Here is a 25,275-nt window from a genome sequence, read left to right as displayed (position 1 = left end):
GGATTCCTGCCCCATCCCCAGGGGCTAGGGCGGGGCCCCAAAGGGAACATTTACCAATATTTTCAAATTCTTATCCTTTGATGACATGACAAGTATTGTATTTCACTTAGTTTACATGCTGATTTCCACATCACATCTAAACAATAAAATAAAGCTACCAGTACCTATGATATAACTCAGGTGACCGCTAAGGCCCTTGGGCCTCTTGTTATAACATTGAGTTTATTTGAGTCAAGCTGGATAACAATGATTTGACTTTTGTAAGGCCATAAAATAAATTATGTGCATGTATGTTTCAGGTAACATGACTGAAAAAATAGGGTAGGTTGGTCAGGATTTTTAATTTTTTAATTTTTTGAGGGTGGGGGTGGTGTAATTTAAATTTAAGACATTAAAAAAACTACCAAACATATTTTAGGTCTTTTAGATAATAATGTTGGATTGATACTCGCTATGAAGTATATAAATGTAGAGAGGGTTGTATAAACTTTATTTTACAACAATTATGAAACACGTTATTTCAATTTATATGTAAGCACCCGGAGTATAGTACCCAGAGAAAACATACAATGTCAGGCAGGTGACCCCATACCTTTTTTGCATCCGGTTGGGGAATCGAACCATCCACCGGTGGGCAAGTTATCCCAATAATGAATGGAGTGTGTTTGAGTGAGACAAAATTTGCGGGAGAAGTCAATTAATAAGTTGGAAAAACTTACCGACTAATCCCTTTGTTGTCAATAAAATATATTAAAACTAAACTAAAAAAGAATGTTAGGGTTACAGGTAAAAACTAGATTGGGTGGGGTATGAAACATACATATCTTGTTTGGCCTTTTATTGCCCAAAGAATCTTTAAAAATTGCATACTTGTTCTTTGGAACACATTCTGAATGAAAAGATGAACATCAAATAATTTGTATGTCAGAGGTGGGAGTCCATTACATTCTGTATGCATGTATTGACATATTTTTTTTTATATATTCATATTTTTAGCTCACCTGGCACGAAGTGCCAAGTGAGCTTATGCCGTGGCGCGGCGTCCGTCGTCCGTCCGTCCGTCCGGCGTCCGGCATCAATATTTTACTTTAAACGACTTCTTCTTAAAAACAGAAAGGCCTAGGGTGTCGATATTTGGCCAGAAGCAAACTTGGATGAAGGGCTACAAAGTTTGTTAAAATTAATGACCTTCACCTATTTTCAAGGTCACAGGTGTCAAATATAAAAAACCAACTTTAAACATCTTCTTCTCAATAACCAAAATGCCCAGGGTGATGATATGTGGCCAGTAGCTAGCTGAGATAAAGGGCTACAAAGTTTGTTAAAATTAATGACCTTCACCTATTTTCAAGGTAACAGGTGTCAAATATAAAAAACCAACTTTAAACATCTTCTTCTCAATAGCCAAAATGCCCAGGGAGTTGATATTCGGCCAGTAGCATGCTTGGGTGAAGGGCTACCAAGTTTGTTGAAATGAATGACCTTCAATCATATTCAAGGTCACAGGGGTCAATTGTATAAAAAAAAACTTTAAACAACTTCTTCTGAATAACAAAAATGCCCAGGGAGATGATCTTCGGCCAGAAGCATGCTTGGGTGAAGGGCTACCAAGTTTGTTGAAATGAATGACCTTCAATCATATTCAAGGTCACAGGGGTCAAATATGTGAAAAACATTCAACAACTTCTTCTGAATAACAAAAATGCCCAGGGTGATGATATGTGGCCAGTAGCTAGCTGAGATGAAGGGCTACAAAGTTTGTTCAAATGAATGACCTTCACCCATATTCAAGGTCACAGGGGTCAAATATGTCAAAAACTTTTAAACAACTTCTTCTGAATAACAAAAATGCCCAGGGTGATGATATGTGGCCAGTAGCTAGCTGAGATAAAGGGCTACAAAGTTTGTTCAAATGAATGACCTTCACCCATATTCAAGGTCACAGGGGTCAATTGTATAAAAAAAAACTTTAAACAACTTCTTCTGATTAAACAAAATGCCTAGGGCATTGATATTTGCCAGTAGCATGCCGAGATAAAGGGCTACAAAGTTTGTTCAAATGCATGACCTTCACCCATATTCGAGGTCACAGGGGTCAAATATGTGAAAAACATTCAACAACTTCTTCTGAATAACAAAAATGCCCAGGGTGATGATATGTGGCCAGTAGCTAGCTGAGATGAAGGGCTACAAAGTTTGTCAAAATTAATGACCTTCACCTATTTTCAAGGTCACAGGTGTCAAATATAAAAAACCAACTTTAAACATCTTCTTCTCAATAGCCAAAATGCCCAGGGAGTTGATATTCGGCCAGTAGCATGCTTGGATGAAGGGCTACAAAGTTTGTTCAAATGAATGACCTTAACCCATATTCAAGGTCATAGGGGTCAAATATGTCAAAAACTTTTAAACAACTTCTTCTGAATAACAAAAATGCCCAGGGTGATGATATTTGGCCAGTAGCATGCTGGGATGAAGGGCTACAAAGTTTGTTCAAATGCATGACCTTCACCCATATTCAAGGTCATAGGGGTCAAATATGTCAAAAACTTTTAAACAACTTCTTCTGAATAACCAAAATGCACAGGGTGATGAAATTTGGCCAGTAGCATGCTGGGATGAAGGGCTACAAAGTTTGTTCAAATGAATGACCTTCACCTATATTCAAGGTCATAGGGGTCAAATATGTCAAAAACTTTAAACAACTTCTTCTGAATAAACAAAATGCCTAGGGTATTGATATTTGCCAGTAGCATGCTGAGATAAAGGGCTACAAAGTTTGTTCAAATAAATGACCTTCATCTATATTCAAGGTCACAGGGGTCAAATATGTGAAAAACATTCAACAACTTCTTCTGAATAACCAAAATGCACAGGGTGATGATNAGGGTGATGATATTTGGCCAGTAGCATGCTGAGATGAAGGGCTACAAAGTTTGTTCAAATGCATGACCTTCACCCATATTCAAGGTCACAGGGGTCAAATATGTTAAAAACTTTAAACAACTTCTTCTGAATAACCAAAATGATGAGGGTGATGATATTTGGTCAGTAGCATGCTAGGATCAAGGGCTACCAAGTTAGTATAAATGTATGACCTCGAATCATATTCAAGGTCACAAGGAGCAAATATGTTCAAAATATTTCAACAACTTGTTCTGAATAACCAAAAGGCTCAGGATGTTGATATTTAGCCAGTAGCATATGCTGGGATCGAGGACTACTTTGTTTGTTAAAGTGAATGACTTTGACTTATATTCAAGGTCACAGGGGTCAATTTTTGTTAAATCTTTAAACAACCTCTTTTGAACTACCATGGGTCCCAGGATGTTTATACTTTGCAAGTTCAACATAATGACTTTGTTCGACTTTTAATCACATGGGTGAAATGTCCAAAAAAAAATAAGGGTCTTTTGAATGAATTTTAATCATATATACTGATATTTTTCCTGTAGCTTTATTTTAGATCACTTTTAAGGTTACAAGTGTGAGTTTTATACCAGGTGAGCGATGCAGGCCCATTGGGCGTCTTGTTTTTACCATACGCTTTAGTCATTAACTCAGCTTTTAGAATATTAATTCTTTCTTGGACAGTTGCACCATGGAGAAATACTTCATTGTCAGTGATTTGTAAAACCTTGTGAAGAAAGTGGGCTAGTTTCTGTCAACTTCATGTACGGGGTATATATCCTGAAGTGCAGAGGTCATAGGATTTAATATATTTTATGTAGAAAATCTAATTTTCAGTACCTGCAAAGGTATTATTAAAAATTGAATGTTGTAACCAACTTTTGTAGTCATTAATATTTTACATTCAGTATCAGATCTGGGTTAAATGTGTATTCTCTTTTGGTAACAGATAAAATGGGTTATGTTTGTGTTTCTGCAGTTTTTCTGTATAACGAGCTTTACATTCAAAGTTGTGTTTTTACTCACTCATTTAACTCTACACCAATAGATCACACTTAATAACTCACAAATTTTAAGTTCCATCATATGACACATCTATCAAGAAAATTAAAAAACAAAAATTGATGTATCTGGCTAATAGATCTTTTAAAATATTTTTCGTAGATTGTTTGTATGCATCAGATGACATTGTACATTAAAGATAAGGTATAGCTGAATTTGCTCCGATACCAACAAATTAATGGTGTGATAAAATAAGATTTTGTTGTTGTCACTAGGTTTTCTGGATTTTGTTATATGGAATGTTCAGTTCCCTTACAATTTGAACAAAATTTAATGTCAAAATGGTCAGACCAACATGATTAATTACTTTCCTATAAGATTCATCAGTTTGGAAATACATGTAGAGCACTGTAATAGAGTGAATTGAAGTTTTACTTCATACACAGACAATATGTACCTATCAAACGTGTCGCAATGTTCAATACCTACATTGCTTGTGTGTAAAGTAAAACTTGAATATGATTGATTACTTCTGAGACGTATTTTCTAACAACCATTTTAATTGCTGTTTGGCCTTTTCATAAGAATTTCAATGATTCTGAGGTATATGTTGTAATGTTAGAGAAACTTTCAAAACTTTCAGTGATCATTAAAACTTAATTATTTGCCTACGTAATTACTTGCTTTCAATATTCACTTTTTTTTCAGGTAAAACGTGCTGATGGAGTTTCAGATAGCATGGAATTTTCCATGTGTATAAATTGTGCTGGAGCCTGGGCTGGGGAAATTGCTAAAATGGCAGGTATAGGAACAGGTCCGGGACCCCTATCAGTTTGCCTACCTGTCGAACCAAGGTAAGTCTGTCGAGATCATTGAAATTCCAGAGATTTGATTTGTTTCTGGTGGAAAAAAACCTGAGTAGTGTACTTGTATCAGCCGCAAAGTGGCCTGGCATATACAGATCCTTTGATTTCATCATGATTGATATTCCAGGGGTGCAGAAAACGTCAGAGAGCTGAACCCCTAGAATTTCGAGGATGGTCTGTAGAAAGATTCAATTTAAGACTATATGTACATGTCGGTGTCACTAGAAATGCCATGCTGTATTCAGGCAAAGGGCTTACACTGGACCTCAAGTCTTTAAGTCTGTAAAATCTCTGCCATTTAAAAGAGATAACCGACTGCGCATGCTTGTATGTATGTACATGTATTATCATTAGTTATCATGTTTATACAATGTGATAAAAAAATACTATTTCATTGTATTATTCTTGGCCAGTGTCATGCTGATCATGACAGTTTAACCAAAGGCAAACACCAAACTTGTACGTAGCTTGTTTGTCAGTTTGAAAAGACAATGGCAAAAGCGTATTAGTCTCCCTAATGTTCTACCAATAGGTTTGCTCTTTGTAAGGACATGTATGTCACTTTGCCTGAGGCATGTCTCAAATACTTTTTAACCTATTGTTGCTTATAATTTTGTTAACAGTAGAAAGTGTTGTGTTCTAAAATCCTTTCACGTGCCCCTTTTTGTACATAATTATGGCCCCTTGTTCACCTTGCATCACTTTGCACAGCACATATCTAATATACAGTCACCAAATTTGATGTGTGAGTACTCATTTGATTGGTTGACATAGTGACACATACATGCATCAGGTTTGATGTTTAACTTTCTGTAGAGTTATGCCCCTTTAATCAGTTTTCATACAGATGTTTGTCAGATGCGGGGGCAAGGCTTACAATCTTCGTCTTCTTCANTCATGAAGTTTCATGAATTATTCATAATCATTTCGCAGGGGTATCTACCAACCATACATCCTTATCTTTACATAGAGTGATGATGTTTTTTGACAGGAAAAGATTTGTGTATGTAGCCCACTGTCCAGACGGGCCAGGACTTGAATGCCCCATGTTGGTTGATACGTCAGGCATGTACTTTCGACCAGAAGGATTAGGAGGGCACTTCCTTCTTGGAGGCAGTCCATATGAGGTTTGTCCAAGATTTAGTCAAGATATTCTTATCGTATGATTGATGCCAGTAATTGAATGGGTGGTCGGGCGTGGCACAGTGGATAGCACACTGGCCCTTCACCAAGACAGTTGAGGCTAGATTCCCCGATGGATGTGAAAAGGTTTGTGGTCACCTGCCCAAACATATGGGTTTCGTAGGGTATTCTGGTATCTTTCTTCATTAAGATCCTCTGTGCACTTCCATCTGAGCTAACAAGAGTGATTCATATACCGGGTAAGTTAGAAAAATGTTTCGCAAATGTTGTAAAATAAATATTATTTTAATTTTAATATTGTGGGAGGTATAGTGGCAACCATCGGGTCCAGAGCTTGGCTTTACTGTATAGCACCCTGTCAGGAAATAGCGTACTGCTATCCATTTTCTTTGTTTTATTTACATTGTAGAATTAAACAAGAGATCCCAGAGGGATCTTAATTGGCGCCCACCTTTGTACCATCTTCATTAGTTCTCTGTCAGTTCGATCTTTTCTCTTCTTTCCTCTAATCTGTTTGATCGAGTCATGTTAACAGTAAATGCACCTTGAGGTAACTTTTGATCTAAACTCAATACTGATGTGTATGAAAGCCAACCTTCAAAGTGAGTTTGTCATTTCACATATTTACTAGTACATGTACAGTACTTCATGTGAAAGAAATAGAATTGATCATTGCAATATGAGAAAGATCTGTTTAGTTCTTCTTTTAATCCATTTTGTTTTTATGATCAGTCTCAAAATATAACATACACAACGAGGGATCAAGGGGAAACCTACATATAAAATTTGAGAAGGATCCCTTCCGTACTTCCCGAGAAATAGCGATAACAAACTTTCACTATCAAAATCAAAGATGGCTGCCTGTCGGCCATGTTGTTTATCCGATCAGTCTCTAAAATTGCCCTGCACAGCTAGGACCAAGGGGAACCTACATATAAAATTTGAGAAGGATCCCTCTGGTACTTCTTGAGAAATAGCGATAACAAACTTTCAATATCAAAATCAAAGATGGCTGCCTGTCGGCATGTTGTTTATCTGATCAGTCTCAAAAAAATGCCCTGCACAGCTAAGGACCAAGGGGAACCTACATATAAAATTTGAGAAGGATCCCTCCCGTACTTCCCAAGAAATAGCGATAACAAACTTTCACTATCAAAATCAAAGATGGCTGCCTGTCGGCATGTTGTTTATCTGATCAGTCTCAAAAGTTGCCCTGCACAGCTAAGGACCAAGGGGAACCTACATATAAAATTTGAGAAAGATCTCTCTGATACTTCCCGAGAAATAGTGATAACAAACTTTCACTATCAAAATCCAAGATGGCTGCCTGTCGGCCATATTGTTTATTCGATCAGTCTCAAAAGTTGCCCTGCACAGCTAAGGACCAAGGGGAACCTACATATAAAATTTGAGAAAGATCTCTCTGATACTTCCCGAGAAATAGTGATAACAAACTTTCACTATCAAAATCAAAGATGGCTGCCTGTCGGCATGTTGTTTATCTGAGCAGTCTCAAAAAAATGCCCTGCACAGCTAAGGACGAAGGGGAACCTACATATAAAATTTGAGAAGGATCCCTCTGGTACTTCTTGAGAAATAGCGATAACAAACTTTCAATATCAAAATCAAAGATGGCTGCCTGTCGGCATGTTGTTTAACTGAGCAGTCTCAAAAAAATGCCCTGCACAGCTAAGGACGAAGGGGAACCTACATATAAAATTTGAGAAAGATCCCTCTGGTACTTCTTGAGAAATAGCGATAACAAACTTTCAATATCAAAATCCAAGATGGCTGCCTGTCGGCCATGTTGTTTATCCGATCAGTCTCTAAAATTGCCCTGCACAGCTAGGACCAAGGGGAACCTACATATAAAATTTGAGAAGGATCCCTCCCGTACTTCCCAAGAAATAGCGATAACAAACTTTCACTATCAAAATCAAAGATGGCTGCCTGTCGGCCATGTTGTTTATCTGATCAGTCTCAAAAAAATGCCCTGCACAGCTAAGGACCAAGGGGAACCGGCATATAAAATTTGAGAAAGATCCCTCTGGTAAAATTCGACTAAGAACATAATTTTCAAGAATGTATATTGTGGTATAAAGGAGACATGTTTTTGTTCATAAATCAAAAGCTTACACATATGTATTTTTATTACTACATGATGTACTGTCACCGTATGCTTTGGTTTCCAGGACAGGGAACCAGATGTCAGTAACCTAGAGGTGGACTACAGTTTCTTTGACGAGGAGGTGTGGCCACATTTAGCTCACAGGGTACCTTCCTTCGAAAAGCTCAAGGTATTTTACAAAAATAAAAATAATAATATAACCCAGCTGATGTACTGTTCATGTACTGATTTTATCGCAGCATTTCATAGCTGCAGTGTACTCACGTACTTGTGTTTGAAAATTTTGTTGTCAACCAACTATTTTTTTTTCAAATAATATGTGATGCCGTAGTACTCCCAGAGGCATGCACTTTATTACCAACACCTAAATATAAGCATTATACAGTGTATGTACCAAATAGCGTTCAAATCAGTGCAGTACTTTTGTCGGAGTAGTATGAACAATGTCTATCAACAAAGGGGCATAACTCCATAAATTTGGGAGGTCGTTCCAATCTGTATACTCTATTCACATTCCCTCTATATGATTATTCATGCTAATTATTATACTATTGTTTTTATTTTCAGTTGAAAAGTGCATGGGCTGGTTACTATGACTACAACACCTTCGACCAAAACCTGATGATAGGCCCCCATCCTCATCACAAGAACTTTTTCTTTGCCAATGGGATGAGTGGGCACGGAGTCCAGCAGGCACTGTGTATTGGTCACGCCTTGATGGAGCTCATCCTGTATGAGAAATATGATTCAATCAACCTAGATCTATTCAGGTTCGAACGCACAGAACCACTGCTAGAATTGGGGATTGTGTAAGGTGAATGTGGGTCTAAACAAACAATCAATATGCAACAACATGTTTTTTATTGAGGAATGTTCCATTTATAAACATATAGGGCAGTGGGGGTATCTTATAAATGATGTATAGGTAGTGGGCCTGGAACTGTAAATACAATGCACTAGATTTCAGCTCCCAAAGGCTTTAAGCCCTGCAAGTGTCAGTCTAAATTCAAAGCTATACATTATCTTGTTTGTTGTGTATGTAAATTTAAACAGTCATACAGCATCTTGTAGATGCTATTCTTATTCTCACCTGCTGGTCTAATTCACACCAAACCTTGTGGATGCTAGTCAAATTCACACAAAATCTTGCGGGTGCTAGAGTAATTCACACAAAATTTTGTTATATACATTAAATTATGCATCATACCATGATATTAGCGTCTTGACTGAGCCATCCTTGATACATACATTTTCTGCACTCCTCAAATATGTCATGACAACAGGGAAGGCTCAGTGTACGCCATCTTGAGTACGAGACGAGAAGATCAGTTTGATTCGATGAACGGTAAAATTGACTGGCTTTGGAGTCTGGTGTTGCTCTTCTGAAATCTTAAAAGGACAGGTATCAGTCTGGCAGTTGGTCAGGGTGTGTGTCTTCAATTTTGCTGACATATTTCAGGGGTGCAGAGACTGTAAGTGAGCCTAACCCCTGGAGTATTGAGGATGTGACGGGGGAAGTAGTTATACCAGTTAGCTCAAGAAGGACTTGACATACTCCTACAGATCAAAAACCCTCCTAGCTTTAGCCTAGTTTATGTAGGCAAGTGCCTGTGATATATATAGTATCTAAACGTAAAGGAGAAGGAAGAACCATCTACTCAAAATTATTTTATTTTTAAATACTGCATGCTGGGAAATTTTGTAGGAATCAGTTTTGTTGTAGTCAGACAAAATTTGACATAAGCAAAATAAAATATATAATGGATTAAATTTCCATCTTTGTCCAACTTGTTTAAGGTATCAAGTTAGAAAAGATTGATTTAGAAGTGAAGACCAGCATCTACTCAGAATATCAGTATCATATTTAATGAAATGAGGATTTTTTATCTGTAAGTTTCTATATACATATGTAATGATATATTATTACTGTATACTCATTTCAAATTTGGAGGGTTGTTTGAATCTGTTTGACATAATGAGATGATTTTACTCCTTTCAACTCCTATATGTGTTAGAAAGGATTTTTTTTTACTCATCCCAGATCCAGTTGAACAGATTTTATTTTATTTACACTATAATTATGTTTGCTTTCGGACATAATTACACAGATTACAGTTTGATGGCATTTACCTATGTGTATCTACTTGTATTTGTTTGTAGATGTGTGTGCTTTGTGTATACATTATAATGTATTTGAATACATATACTGGCATATCAAGTCAGAGTATTATCTAGCCAGAACTTGTTACTTTGCCAGTGATTATGTAAGTCATGTGCTTGATATTTATTCAGTGTATATTAGAATGACCCTATAGCATGGAGTACATACTGTGAAATCAGATATTTTCGTGGGCCCAAAATTTCATGGTTTCCCTAAAAACTTCGCTTTTGTGGGTACATAAATTTGTGAATTTCAAGTTAAAAGAAGAATGTCTTTTTGTCTTTTATATAAACTTGTAATTACTTCATAGGCATATATGAATTCATAGATGAAGTTTACCCAAGAAATCAAGGTAATAAAAAAAAACCCCAAAAAGTAGTGATTTCCCAGTATGACTTTCAGTAATACAGTATTAAATAGCTTACTTTTATAAGACATTATTTGATATTTTTGAGATATGACTTTATGAATATTCAATTACCCAGTTATATATTTTATTAGGGAATGTAATGTACATGGTTTTGATGGATACTCAGGTTTTAAACAAAAAACATTGAACTTATTACTCGCTTATTATGTCCACTGTGGAACATTAAAAGACCATAATTTGTCAGAATTTTACTCAGGATTATGGGGATTTTTACGAATCTGCAGGATTACTAGAATTATATTGTTGTGTACAACTGAAGATGATATGTATGTACCAGTGTAACAGCCACTTCTTTCCCCCGGGGAAAGAATCAGCTAGCTGATTTCTTAGGGAAAAAACTAACTGAGGGGGGAAAGAATCGGCTAGCTGATTCATTCCCCCGGGGAAAAATCAACTAGCCCATTTCTTTTTTCCCTGGGGAAAGAAATGACTTCTACACCTGTATAGAGGCTGTGATGTTAATATTCTTTCCACATCGGCGAGAAAATGCAATGTTGTGATCTTTTGGGTCATATGGAATATAATACATATGTTTAAGCAGATGGCATTGAGGTATAAATTTATGGTTTATTTTTATCATTTTAACACTTTCATAGTATTTTTTTTATCCGCCCCTCACCAATTTCCTCATGTTTCAATTGTGCAACAATTAAATGGACTAGATGATGTGATGTGTGAAAATGTTCAGTACGGCCAAAAAACGTTAATATGTTAAATATACAGTGCTTTTTATTGTACATGTATGTGCACTTATTTATACCTGAACAAATTATTTGTTCATACATTAAACAAAGATTTATTGAGGTGTAAAATGTGTTTTTGTCTTGACTTTAATTTTCTTCTTACATAATTTCTATATGTTAGTCAGCTTGGAGATCATAATAATTATATCATACTGCTTCCATTTGTTTTCAACTGATCACAGAGCTAGAAAAATGATAATCAATTTTATGATATTTTCAATGGGTGATCTATACATAGGTGTCAACCTCTGAAACCTCCATTATGAGGGAGATCTCTCTCATTCCACATTTCCAATGAGGGAGAATGTGCATGAAACTGATTTATGTAAAATATCCTAAGTCTCGCTAGCCTAAACTAGTCTCCATTGATCACTGATACTATTTTGATAACTTGCATAATTTTGAAAGAAACATTAATGCACACTTACAAATACATTTGAGAGACATTTTATTTGATAAAAATAAAACATTTTGTAGAAATATGTGGCAAATACAAGTACAATGTTTTGAAGTATGTGAAATTGAAATCAATAAATATGGACGGTTTATTTGCTGTTTTGACTAAAGTTTGTCTGGGGTTATATACATCAACACACTTAATTCTCAATGTATCCAAAGTATTCTCAGGGTTTGAGTGCCATTTCCATCCAACCCTGTCCAACATCTTGACTGTGCTGTGATACTTTTCCGTTGTTAAACATCAGATCACTGGATACACACCTCAATGTCCACTATTTTAGATGCCTATCTACTTTTTTTCTGGCCTCTCTGTGGCTAAAATGAAAATAAAAGAAATTAGAATTTCCATACATTCATGAGTTTTCAAAAATTTATATTTGGTAACTTTGCAATGATTTATTAATGATAACTACCTTTGGTATCAAGTAAATGTGTTAAATGAGTTAGGAGGTAAGTAAACACTGTGTAGTCAGGATAAAAGAAGATAAATTTGCACCTTTTTTGCCAAAAGCACTTACTACTGTATGCATGAAAAATTATTGAAATAAGTTAGAACTTTACATGCATTTAACAAGAAATCAAAAAGGTATTTTACTGAGCCTCAGTTGAATTATCATCAAATGATATACATAAAACAGTCATAGACATCCTTAAAGATGGGTTCCCATTGAATCTCAGTAATTATTCCCAATTTAAATGGTATACATGTAATACAAGTGTACTTATGTGTTTTTTCCAGTATCGAAGAAATTCTTAACTTTCCATAAATTATACCATTGGAAGGAAATCTAAAGATAAGTGATGCTGCTAAAATAATAATGTTATTATATATATATATATAGAGATATAAAATATAATTTGTTTTAGACTAATCCGTATTTAATGAATCAACTAAAACATTCTATGTGACTCATAATAAGATTATGCTAACAATCCATAGACTTTATTATTTAGAAAATGTATCAAAATGCAATATGTCAGATTTCTTTATACATAATATCATACTGTTTGTGTGCTAGCAATACAAAATCCATTTTTAACGCATTACAAGAAATGCATGTTGTTAATGCTTTTATTCATTCACCCCTGAAGACACATTTGAATTCTTCCAGTTCAAAGGTTGGAAGAGTTTATCATAAATTTCAGTGGTGAATGAAATAAATACTGAAGATTGTAATGGAAACCCATCTTTCTGAAAATGTATTATTTTCTATAAAAAATAAAGATTTTCCCATATTTTTTTTTACACAACTGACAAATATCATTAAGAATGGCATTCAGTTACTGAAATAATATTCATATCTGAATAATTTCGTCCATCTTTAGACAATATAAAAATGCTGAAAATGTTTAATTTTTTGTTATTGAACCAAGGATAAAAAATTATTTTAGATCAAACCAATGTACTTTGGTACTATCAGGATTAAGGAGTCTGCAGGCTATGAGAGTTGAGACATGAATCACCATCAAGGGATTGTTGAGGGAAGTGTGGAAGGGGATTCATGCAACACCATCACAGGTGCCACTCATTGAACGATGAGATATTAGCAAGGTCAGCCTCTAGTTTGTGCCATTTAATGATATCCATCTGACTAACACATCTGATATGCATTGCATAATACAATTTTTTTTTTCACATTCAAGTAGACCTTAAAACTATGAGATCAACTAGCTGATCTAAAGTATGCAGAATAATCTGTTATAATTGGAGACTCCTTGGACCATATAATTTGGTTGGTTTGCATAGAGCAATCTACTTGTTTATTTTGTCATTTTCGGAACCAATGTCGTATAATGGCGGTCCAGATAAAATTTTGATATGACAGAGTCTGTTTAAGACAGAGTGTACTGTACTTGGCTTATTTTAAATTTATTATTTAGATGAACTTGGGTTTTAGATACTGAGCATGGTTCTTTTCAAATGGAATAGCATCACAGAGCATCTTACTACAACTGTTTCAAAGTTTATGTCCAACAGGTACACTGGTACATGAATAGGACAGTTCTAGCGGGTTCTATCTTGCATTGATTACCCAATAATATACAACATAAATCAACACAACAGTTGCATCATTTACACATGTATACATAGGATTGATAATTCTCAGCATAAGGTAATGATGTTCTAGGTATAAATTTATACGTCTGTACTGTACTGGCACCTAGCTTCCAAGACTGCCTACTGTCCTATCAGCCTCAGTTATTGTAAAGTACAATTTTGTTTCAACAGTGTATATCTATGCAGATGCAAAAATTAAAAAATAACAAGAAAATTAATTCTTTAGGTATTTCGCTGCGAATAGGGCTGCAACAATATATCGTGATAATTTGTACACAAATGATATATTGCAGGTTTTGTCATTTCTGAATTGAGTCTACTCATATCCGTTCCAACATGGTGAGTGACTGCTCCCGCTCGGCATGCTCGTCAAAAGGAAAACTTTAGAGCCAGAGAATGAAGACCTGTACAGCAGCGAAAGGCCTTGAGAATCGGTCTGCTTGTGTGGTTTTTTGATATTTTTTTTGTATCATTTTCCTGTCACACGGGACTTTAATTACTGAATGTATGTATATACATATAGAAAATTGTACCCTATCCGTTAAGATTTAATATCGCAATGACACAAACAAGGATAACGCTGGGGTCATTTAGGTTTTGAGAAACACTAATCGTGCTCATTAGGCAGTGAAATCCAAAGTCAACAATCACCCAATACCAGCCAATACCAATACCTGTAGCCAATACATGCAGCAACACAAGCTAGTACACCACTCAATCACCCCAAACGGGTTTTATTTCATTAATGGAGCCATCATGAACTCATCTTCTTTTTCTTTGATATCTTAAGCAATAAACTGATTTTATTTATGGCAGTATAAGCAATATGAATTCCATATTACCCCCCCCCCCCCCCCCCCCCGTACTGGTGCATTACCCCATAGCTATAAAAAAAAATGTGTGATATTTCATTAAAATATCCTGTATAATTCATTGTGTTCATATTGTTGCTTATAATTGCCAAATGAAAGCAGTTCAATGCTGATATTTACATTCTGACTTGAGTATAACATTACAAGGACACATTTGGTTAGGACTATTTAGAGGAACATTAAAACCATACATGTTATGCTGTGTTGTGGTTGCATACAAACAAGACATTGGGTTTATGAACCACACTAGATAATATTACATGTCACGAAATGAGCACATTCAGCGGCTACTTACTGTTTCCACTGTGGAGAAAGAAATGGTATATTAATTCTTAATCAATATTTTATATTTTGATTCAAAATACAAGTACATATATTACACATGAATAAGACTTGCTTTCAATATATCTTATTTTTTAACTTTTCAACCTTACTGGACAAAAAATTACGGAGTTATTATAATACAAACATGATATTAACAACAGAAGACTATAAAATAAGGGCATATATGACAAATAAACCTGTCCTTTAAATGTTCCAATACATTAACAGTACTGGTATAATGTTTTTTCCCCACTTGAAATGGACAACTTCAAATATTTGATAAAAAGAATTGATGGTTGTAGATGATCTGACTCTCTTTCATCGCTGTAGAAAATGTACGAGAACACCTTTTTAAAATAAGATTTGTCTGTTTTATCTTTATCATGTAACCAATCAATCATTTGAATAGATTCAATTCTAACTTACCTGGCTCCGACAGTTTCTGGTAGATGGGGGCTAGAATTTCGTCAAAAGCCTGTTTCTGTATGAGGAAGTCCTGTGTGGTAGCATCAGTCGTACTATCAACCCACTCTGTTTTCTCCTTACATGTGTTCAGGGTCAGGTTCTACAACAGACAATTATGAAATGTCAGAGGTGAATGAGTTAAGGTGGAAACTTGGCAAACTGGCTCTATTTTCTCCCAGCCCTATGTATGGGGGAAAGGGTGCACATATTGGTAAAATGATATTTTGTTTTTACCATACCTTGTCATCTTTATTGAGTCTGCCTTGCACCTTCTCAGGGTCTGCAAGTGTTTCCTGTGCAGTGCGGATAGCATCCTGTAGAGCCACTTTAGCTTCTAAAACAACAAAGAGAAAAATCATTATTTAAAAAAAATAAACCAAAAATTTGACCTTCGATAAAACAAAGATAAATGAGAGCCTCATCTTTTATAAGCACCCCTGTTATTTTTTGGGTCTGAACATCGCATCATTTTGTCATAATTCATTTATTTATTTGAAGAAAGTGTCTAAGCTATATTTTTGAAAATATGCGGAGGTAAAGCACCCATTCTATTTTCCCACAACTTGCTAAGTATGTGGTACACAACTGGATATGTCTTTATTTCATAACTGTCTATTTACACAAAAGTTCAAAAATCAGTTTGTCCCTGTGCATTCATATTCATGTCCATTTAAAGATATGTTTAAATTGGTTTCCATGTTAAGATGTATATATCAGATTCAAGTAACACGGGCATTGCATGCGGGGGCATTGCATGCTTGCTATTTATTACTGGTGATGCATGGTATTGTTGATGGTTCATTATTATTATTAGGAACGGGATGTTAATGATTCAGACTGATGTATGGGTAGCATTGGGCTTATGTAATCACCCTGGCATTGCATGGCTTTCAAGCTGGTGTTCAAAGTTTCGTTGCACTTCTTAAAATTCACTATAAATATAACATTCAAATTTATTGATATTTGTCATGGAAGTTCCTGAGAGTTTAGCATTGTTGAACAAACAGAGTTTGCATTAAACTATTTTGATTTCGGATAACAGCTCTTATTTCCATGAACATGTTGACTAAAAACTGACCTGCCCAATCTAGGTAATCCACACACTCTGTTTGGTGGTATCTTAGCGCAGTCTCCCTCGGCCGTTCATTATTTGTGTTTCTCTGCTGTAGCCCAGCCTGGGCTTCGATGAGAACTTTAAGTACACCAATACGTCCCCACGCACTGGCATGATGAAGGGCACAATAGCCTGCAGGAAAAATACAACAGTTAGGATTTGATATTAATTAAATAGAGAATAATACATGCCTTTTTCCATATCACACCCAGTATCAACCCGAGACTGCAATATCAGCCCAAGGGCCGAAGGCCTGAGGGCTGATATTAGTCGAGGGTTGATACTGGGTGTGATATGGAAAAAGTGTTGTTTTATTTTGTTTATTACATACTTACTAATAAAAGCTACTATCTTATGATAATTTTTTCTTTTGAAATATTGAAAAACGAAAAAAAAATCAAAAAGGGGTGTGGAAAAAGTCATGATTTATTCTGTTTATTACATACTTACTAATAAAAGCTACTATCTTACAATAAAAAAAAATCTTTTTGAAATATTGAAAAACGAAAAAAATTCCAAAAGGGGTGTGATACAGGTTTTGCGGGCTGATACGGGTTTTGGGGTGCGATACGGCGGGGGCTGATACGGCTTTTGGGGTGTGATACGGCGAGGGCTGATATGGGTAAGAGCAATTGTGTCGTATCGCATATACAAAAAACCCGTATTTATTAGTAAGTATGTAATAAAGACTGTTATTACACTTTCTGTCCAGTTTCTGAAGTGATACTTTGTGTTTTTCAGTTTAAATCTATCTATATTGCATAATTATGTACATACATAGGATCAGCTGATATTAAAAAAAGTGCCAGGTGCCAATGGTCCGAACAATAAAATGACTTTGACACATCAGTTTTTGCTAATGGCCTTCTATCACACTTTTTTCACTACATCTGAAAGAGGTGTTATTTTGTGTTTTCATGTAAAATTCTGAAGGCTGATCGCCCTGAGCGAAAGGGAAAGTCAAATTGTGTTTTTCTCCAATCGTGCCAATATAACTTTATCTGGCTTCACTGTTCCAGATTATATAAAATTCACTTTTTTTTTCAGTGAATATTGAATGTTGTTAGAGTTTAATTTTTCTGGCCAGACAGTAGGATGAATTCATCCTCCACTTATTGGGATCCACTCTCATGGATCACAGGTCACTCACAGCTCTGGTTCTTGAATATAAATGTCACAGTGAAATTATTTAGGTATGACACATCACTATTATAATAAATAATTGGGTTCTAGAATGTATATAACATTTTTATCAGGCAGATGTTTCTGCAAAGTTCAAATGATGTTGATATTTGGTTGTGATGTTGATAAGTTGATTCAGTGTTATTTGTTCAATGCTGAAATGTTGATGTAATAAGACGTTGAAACAACATTGATTAATTTAATTTTTATCAACCTCAGTGACATTGCTGAATGCTAATGTTCACCAACCTGTTGTTAAACATATTGATGATATCCTGTATTCTATATTTTGCTATTTCTATTTTTCATCAGTTTAGTTAACCCTTACTGTACTGTACCTTATACTATTGTAATAGGACGAGGAGTAGAGATAAAGATAGTGCCGTCGCTGGGGCTCAAACCCGCCACCCTTGGCTCTCCAGCCTGATGCTCTACCGCTGAGCTAAAGGGAAATTCCCTACATCTGACGCTTGTAAGGCTTGCAATCAACATATTTTACAATATTACATGATTAACAAACTAATGATTTATTTCATGTCTGCCTATATATGTCTGTTTAACTATTGCACCCCACTATACTATCAAGTATCAGGCTATATATTTTCTATAACCCATTTATTTATTATTATACAGTACTGTAGTGATGTGTCACAGATCGCCGTTTCCAAACGGCCAAACGATAACGCATATGATTACAGATACCTTTTGTTGTTACAGAATTCACATCAGCTCCTCGTGCAATAAGTTCTTTAGCAATATCTACGCGTCCTAACGTAGCTGCAATATCGAGGGGTGTCTTCCCATCTTCATCACGCTGGTTTATCAGCTCGGCAACTGTCTCTTTATAGGGATCCTCGTCGCTCTCAAAACTTTTTGTAAGTCTCTCTACATCATTTTTCAATACACAGTGAGTTACAATCGTAGTGTTCGGAAGCAAAACCTCTACCTCTTCTACGGGTTCTTCTTCTCCTGATTGCCCCTCAGTTGTCGGTGTTTCGTTCGTCATTTTTTTTACAAAACGTTCTATGTTGTTTCCATCCAAACAAATGACGTTTTTGTCAAGGTCTCTCTGGCGTTTACAGAGAAAGCAAGTGCAGTTGGATTTAAGCGTCTAAATGACTGCAACATTTATCACGGGCAGTAACTCTTTGCACGCATGTTACCATTAAAAGAGCTGAAGCGCTCTTATTCTTTAAGTTTTAAGTCAATTATATGACAGAACAAGCTAAATGTTCCCTCTTTAAAAACGGCTATGCAATTATATAATTTACTGTTAAATATATATCTTTACATATAATGACGGACACACGATTTCCTTTCCGTTTATAAATAGAAATTGAATCAATGTCGTCTGTAAAAAGTAAAATGTAAAGTGTAGAGTGTACCTAAATGATACATACATTTGTAGAATGCCTGTAGCATTATAGAATTGTATTACATTATATGTCAAACGCTTATTGACTCATTGAATTGATGTTCATTGGATTATGTGATCCCTTTAATTTCCCTGTAATTTTAATTATTATATAAGAAAGTCAATGTACACGTGCATGTACATGAACTACTTTAAGACACGGAGTCACTGAAGATCACTGAATGCATATATATGAGCATTGAGTATAAAATAATGTATTTTTTTTAGACCATATCAATGTTGCAGGTAAACTGATTTAAAGATGCATGCTCAGCATGCATGTACCTAACGCGCCATACATATTAACTTTTTATAATAAGATAATGTTTCCTTTCTTTTTTCATGCTTATAAAACAGGTTTTTTTCATAAATCGTTTTTTATACACATGAATGAAGCAGATTATCTGCTTTTAATATCTCATTACTTAAAATGGCAGAATCAGAGATTATCTTAAAAATCGTAGGTCCAGTGTCTTCTACTTGTCTGTTAATTTTTAATCACCACACAAAATCAGAGAGAGGGTACCCTGTTTATATGTCTGTTACATGTTGGTACGTTTGTTATGTATGTATTTATGTATTGTTTGTCCGTTACATGTTTATACCGTCTATATGTGTTGTGTAGCAACGACACAATACATAGACATACATTGTATGTCTGTTACATGATTGTATGTCTGTTGCGTGTGTGAAGTAACGTCGGCTTTGTATCAGTCTGTGCTTCTGCAGTGTATCTGTCTGTACGTCTATTACGTATACATGATTGTACATCTGTTGCATATCTGTCTGTATGTCTGTTACGTATCTTGATGTGTGCATGTATGTTACATGTTTGTACATTTTTTGCGTGTGTGTACTTGTCTGTTGTGTATCTGTCTGTATGTCTGTTAAATTTTTGTACATCTGTTGCATATATGTTTGTATTTCTGTTGTGTTTCTGTATGTACCTCTAATATATGGCTGTCTGTATGTCTGTTACGTATATTTCTGTAGTCCTGTTGTCTGTATGCTGTTTGTCTGTTGATATCTGTCAGTACACCTGTTGTGTATCTGTCTGTACACCTGTTGTGTATCTGTATGTACACCTGTTGTGTATCTGTATGTACATCTGTTGTGTATNTTCTGTTGCAATTAGTTTGTGGTTTATCATCAGGTGACTAGACTATATCTATTTGTATGTATGTTATATGATTGCACGTCTGTTGCGTGTCTGAACGCCTGTTACGCATCTGTCTGTACGTCTGTTACTGATTGTTGTTCTGTGTCATACTGCCTAGGTATGTCTGTTTCATGTGTGTACGTCTGTTTTATATCTGTCTGTACTGTACTGTGCTGTGTTTACATGTATGTATGTACGTCTGTTAGATGATTGTACGTTTATTGTGTATCTGCATGAATGTGTATCTGCCTGTATGTCCGTTCCATATTTTGTGTATCTGTCTGTACGACTGTTACGTTTCTGTATATTTGTTACGTATTGTGTGTCTGTTGCGTATCTGTCTGTATAATGTTACCAGTTTATAGGTTTGTTGTGTATCTGTCTGCACGTACGTCTGTTGCGTATCTGTCTACGTACGTCTGTTGTGTATCTGTCTGTACGTCTGTTACCAGTCTGTACATCTGTTTTGTATCTATCTTTACCTCTGTTACATGTTTGTACGTCTGTTGTGTATCTGTGCGTCTGTTTTGTATCTGTGCGTCTGCTGTGTATGGACGTCTGTTGTATATCTGTACGTCTGTTGGGTATGTGTACGTATGTTGTGTATGTGTACGTCTGTTGTGTATCTGTGCGTGTGTTGTGTATGTGTACGTCTGTTGTGTATCTGTGCGTGTGTTGTGTATGTGTACGTCTGTTGTGTATTTGTGCGTCTGTTGTGTATCTGTGCGTCTGTTTTGTATCTGTGCGTCTGCTGTGTATGTACGTCTGTTGTGTGTCTGTGCGTCTGTTGTGTATCTGTACGTCTGTTGTGTCTTTGTGCGTCTGCTGTGTATCTTTACGTCTGTTGTGTATCTGTGCGTCTGTTGTGTATCTGTACGTCTGTTGTGTATTTGTGCGTCTGCTGTGTATCTTTACGTCTGTTGTATATCTGTGCGTCTGTTATGTATCTGTACGTCTGTTGTGTATCTGTACGTCTGCTGTGTATCTGTACGTCTGTTGTGTATCTGTGCGTGTGTTGTGTATGTGTACGTCTGTTGTGTATGTGTACGTCTGCTGTGTATCTTTACGTCTGTTGTGTATATGTACGTCTGTTGTGTATCTGTACGTCTGTTGTGTATCTGTACGTCTGCTGTGTATCTGTACGTCTGTTGTGTATCTGTGCGTGTGTTGTGTATCTGTGTGTCTGTTGTGTATGTGTACGTATGTTGTGTATCTGTACGTCTGCTGTGTATCTGTACGTCTGTTGTGTATCTGTGCGTCTGTTTTGTATCTGTACGTCTGTTGTGTTTCTGTACGTCTGTTGTGTATGTGTACGTATGTTGTGTATGTGTACGTCTGTTGTGCATCTGTACGTCTGTTGTATATCTGTGCGTCTGTTGTGTATGTGTACGTTTGTTGTATATCTGTGCGTCTGTTTTGTATCTGTACATCTGTTGTGTATCTGTACGTCTGTTGTGTATGTGTACGTCTGTTGTGTATCTGTGCGTCTGTTTTGTATCTGTGCGTCTGTTGTGTATCTGTACGTCTTTTGTGTATGTGTATGTCTGTTGTGTATGCTTACGTCTGTTGTGTATGGGTACGTCTGTTGTGTATTTGTGCGTCTGCTGTGTATATTTACGTCTGTTGTATATCTGTGCCTCTGTTGTGTATGTGTACATCTGTTGTGTATCTGTACGTCTTTTGTGTATGCGTACGTCTGTTGAGTATCTGTACGTCTGTTTTGTATGTGTGCGTCTGCTGTGTATGTGCGTGTGTTGTGTATGTGTACGTATGTTGGTTGTGTATATGTACGTCTGTTGTGTATTTGTACGTCTGTTGTGTACCTGTACGTCTGTTGTGTTTGTGTTCGTATGTTGTGTATCTGTACGTCTTTTGTGTATGTGTACGTTTGTTGTATATCTGGGCGTCTGTTGTGTATGTGTACATGTGTTGTGTATGCGTACGTCTGTTGGGTATGTGTACGTCTGTTATGTATGTGCACGTCTGTTGTGTATGTGCACGTCTGTTGTGTATGTGCACGTATGTTGTGTATGTGTACGTTTGTTGAATATCTGTGCGTCTGTTATGTATCTGGACGTCTGTTGTGTATCTCTACGTCTGTTGTGTATCTCTACGTCTTTTGTGTATGCGTACGTCTGTTGTGTATGTTTACGTATGTTGTGTATGTGTACGTAGGTTGTGTATGTGTACGTATGTTGGTTGTGTATATGTACGTCTGTTGTGTATGTTTACGTATGTTGTGTATGTGTACGTAGGTTGTGTATGTGTACGTAGGTTGTGTATGTGTACGTATGTTGTTTATCTGTACGTCTGCTGTGTATCTGTACGACTGTTGTGTATCTGTATGTCTGTTGTGTATGCTTACGTCTGTTGTGTATGTTTACGTCTGTTGTGTATGCGTATGTCTGTGTACGTCTGTTGTGTTTCTGTACGTCTGTACGTCTGTTGTATATCTGTGCGTCTGTTTTGTACGTCTGTTGTGTTTGTGTTCGTATGTTGTGTATCTGTACTTTTATTGTGTATCTCTGCCTCTGTTTTGTATCTGTGCGTCTGTTTTTTTTATCTGTACGCCTGTTGTGTATCTGTATGTCTGTTGTGAATCTGTACGTCTGTTGTTTACCTGCACGTCTGTTGTCTATGTGTACGTCTGTTGTGTTTCTGTACGTCTGTTGTGTATTTGTGCGTCTGCTGTGTATGTGCGTGTGTTGTGTATCTGTACGTCTTTTGTGTATGCGTACGTCTGTTGTGTACCTGTACGTCTGTTGTGTACCTGCACGTCTGTTGTCTATGTGTACGTCTGTTGTCTGTACGTCTGTTGTGTATGCGTACGGCTGTTGTGTATCTGTGCCTCTGTTTTGTATCTGTGCGTCTGCTGTGTATGTGCGTCTGTTGTGTATCTGTATGTTTGTTGTGTATCTGTGCGTGTGTTGTGTATCTGTGTGTCTGTTTTGTATCTGTGCGCCTGTTGTGTATCTGTGCCTCTGTTTTGTATCTGTACGTCTGTTGTGTACCTGCACGTCTGTTGTGTATGTGTACGTCTGTTGTGTATGCGTATGTCTGTTGTGTATCTGTGCGTCTGTTCTGTATCTGTACGTCTGTTGTGTATCTGTGCGTCTGTTGTGTATCATTGCGGAATGGAAGGAATAAGAGTTTATACGAGTTATCTCCCGTCGGCTGCACGATTTCATCGCATACATTTCGCAGCGTTACATAGTATGCACAGTTTCTTATAAACTCCACTAAAAAGAGAAGAAAACATTATAATTATGTATGCATTCTCGGTCCTAGGCCAGGGCAGGTGAATGGACAGAAATCACGATGTCGCCCAAATAACTTACTGTAAACAATAAAACGGAACTATTTGCCGTGATTACTTGTTCATTTATCATGCTAACACATTATATGATCATTGTGTCAAATACAATAATGTTCTGAGTATTAAGCTGTGTTTACAAATATTAAGTATATGGATGTAATCACTAATATCCGTACAGATCGAACATCTTAAAGCTTTACACGGATGTTTATTAAAAGTGGGCCACTATTTCATGAACTGAGTCAACTCAGGTCACTTAATTCTTCACATTATNCCCCCCCCCCCCCCCCCGTGCCATTGTGGAAGAGAAACGCCACAATGTTCTTTACTGTAAATAGCCACAAGAACAATTTGAAACATCAACATTTTAACCTGCCATTTTAATGATCCTCGTATCACTTCAAAAAAACTGTAAGTGTTGGAAACTGTTTTTTTCGGCATGACAATAGCTTTGATCAATCATTTCTGAAAAAAATTATTGCTGGACTTTTTTGAGAAATAATAAAGACGAATTAAAAAAAATGTAATAATCATCGAGGCTAGACCGAGAATCGAACCCTGACCTTCATATTGATATGCATGCTGTCGGTCTAATCGATTGAGATTTGGTTTTATTTTGTTTAACGTCCTATCAACAGCTGAGTTCACTAAGGACGTGTCTCCAAGTGTATTGTATGTGTGTGTGTGTGTGTGTCTTTGTGTGTACAGGTGACTGGGTATGTTGGTTTGTTTGCCTCCTTGTGATAGCGCGGCTCTGATGCCAACTTTATACTGCTATCTCACTAAAATACCATGCCGAATGCACACAGCACAGCATTCCGCCCGGTCACATTATACTGACAACGGGTGAACCAGTTGTTGCCATTACCCTAAACGCTGAATGTTAAGCAGGGAATAACAACTACCATTTTTAAGGACTTTGATATGTCCCGACCTGGGGAAAGGACCGCCACCTTGTTGATGAGACAAGAAGACTAGTTCGATCCTTTGATGTAACATCAAAAGAATCTCGCGATCGGGTAACGGTAACAATTGACAGGCTTTGAAGTCGGGTGCAATGGGTGCAGCAGATTTATTTCGGTTGCTTTGTATCCCCTAGTAGAGGGCACAGAAGCAATTCCTAGGGTTACAACATTAGTTGCCTCTTACGATACATAATGCGGGTAACAGCAGGTGTATTCTTTTCTCGATCCCCGACCTGCAGGGGTGGACGTTTGTTGAATTAATAAGTTGTATCCAAACGGAAGCTAAGGGGAGGTTACTGTTTATAGGAAGAAACAAATGTAGTGGGACCGGGATCCTTAAGGCGAACAACACATTTTGGAGGCGCTAAATTATCCCAAAGAACGTTGTGAAACAGCACACATTTGCACACGCGATGACAGGCGTACAATACGTCAATCAACTATATCATTTTCCTCAGTGGGACCTTGTACGGTTACGTAATTTTAGATCAGGTCGTGACATCATTGTTTTGCAAGAATGCAAATAAGGCTCTTTAAGCGACTTTACCGTAAATTCGATTTTG

At 36.5% G+C, this 25,275-nt stretch overlaps 2 protein-coding genes across 3 annotated transcripts in view; one reads left to right on the top strand and one right to left on the bottom strand.

The window, feature by feature from the left end:
• The window catches only part of LOC110456133 (FAD-dependent oxidoreductase domain-containing protein 1-like), a 22,014-nt gene extending 10,346 nt beyond the window's left edge, over positions 1 to 11,668 (top strand). The window contains exons 7-10 of the mRNA XM_021506699.1: positions 4,621 to 4,766; positions 5,770 to 5,905; positions 8,114 to 8,218; positions 8,617 to 11,668. Of these exons, the coding sequence (XP_021362374.1) occupies positions 4,621 to 4,766; positions 5,770 to 5,905; positions 8,114 to 8,218; positions 8,617 to 8,862 (633 nt within the window). The 3' untranslated portion in view covers positions 8,863 to 11,668. The remainder of the gene's footprint in view (positions 1 to 4,620; positions 4,767 to 5,769; positions 5,906 to 8,113; positions 8,219 to 8,616) is intronic.
• A 146-nt stretch (positions 11,669 to 11,814) lies between these two features.
• Positions 11,815 to 18,927, bottom strand: LOC110456134 (ankyrin repeat domain-containing protein 45-like). 2 transcript variants are annotated; one of them, XM_021506700.1, is made up of 6 exons: positions 18,561 to 18,927; positions 16,641 to 16,808; positions 15,802 to 15,896; positions 15,524 to 15,662; positions 15,069 to 15,076; positions 11,815 to 12,157 (listed from the first exon to the last, which is right to left on the bottom strand). In XM_021506700.1, exons 1-6 carry the CDS (start codon positions 18,862 to 18,864, stop codon positions 12,128 to 12,130), a joined length of 744 nt encoding a protein of 247 aa, XP_021362375.1. In that variant the 5' UTR covers positions 18,865 to 18,927; the 3' UTR covers positions 11,815 to 12,127. The 2 variants fall into 2 exon arrangements, with proteins under 2 accessions (XP_021362375.1, XP_021362376.1); XM_021506701.1 differs by lacking the exon at positions 15,069 to 15,076.
• Between the last annotated feature and the right edge of the window lie 6,348 nt (positions 18,928 to 25,275).

Source organism: Mizuhopecten yessoensis, unplaced genomic scaffold (assembly GCF_002113885.1).
Source record: "Mizuhopecten yessoensis strain PY_sf001 unplaced genomic scaffold, ASM211388v2 scaffold8537, whole genome shotgun sequence".
NCBI classification, from domain to species: Eukaryota; Metazoa; Mollusca; class Bivalvia; order Pectinida; family Pectinidae; genus Mizuhopecten; species Mizuhopecten yessoensis.
This window is presented reverse-complemented; position numbering and strand designations above follow the sequence as displayed.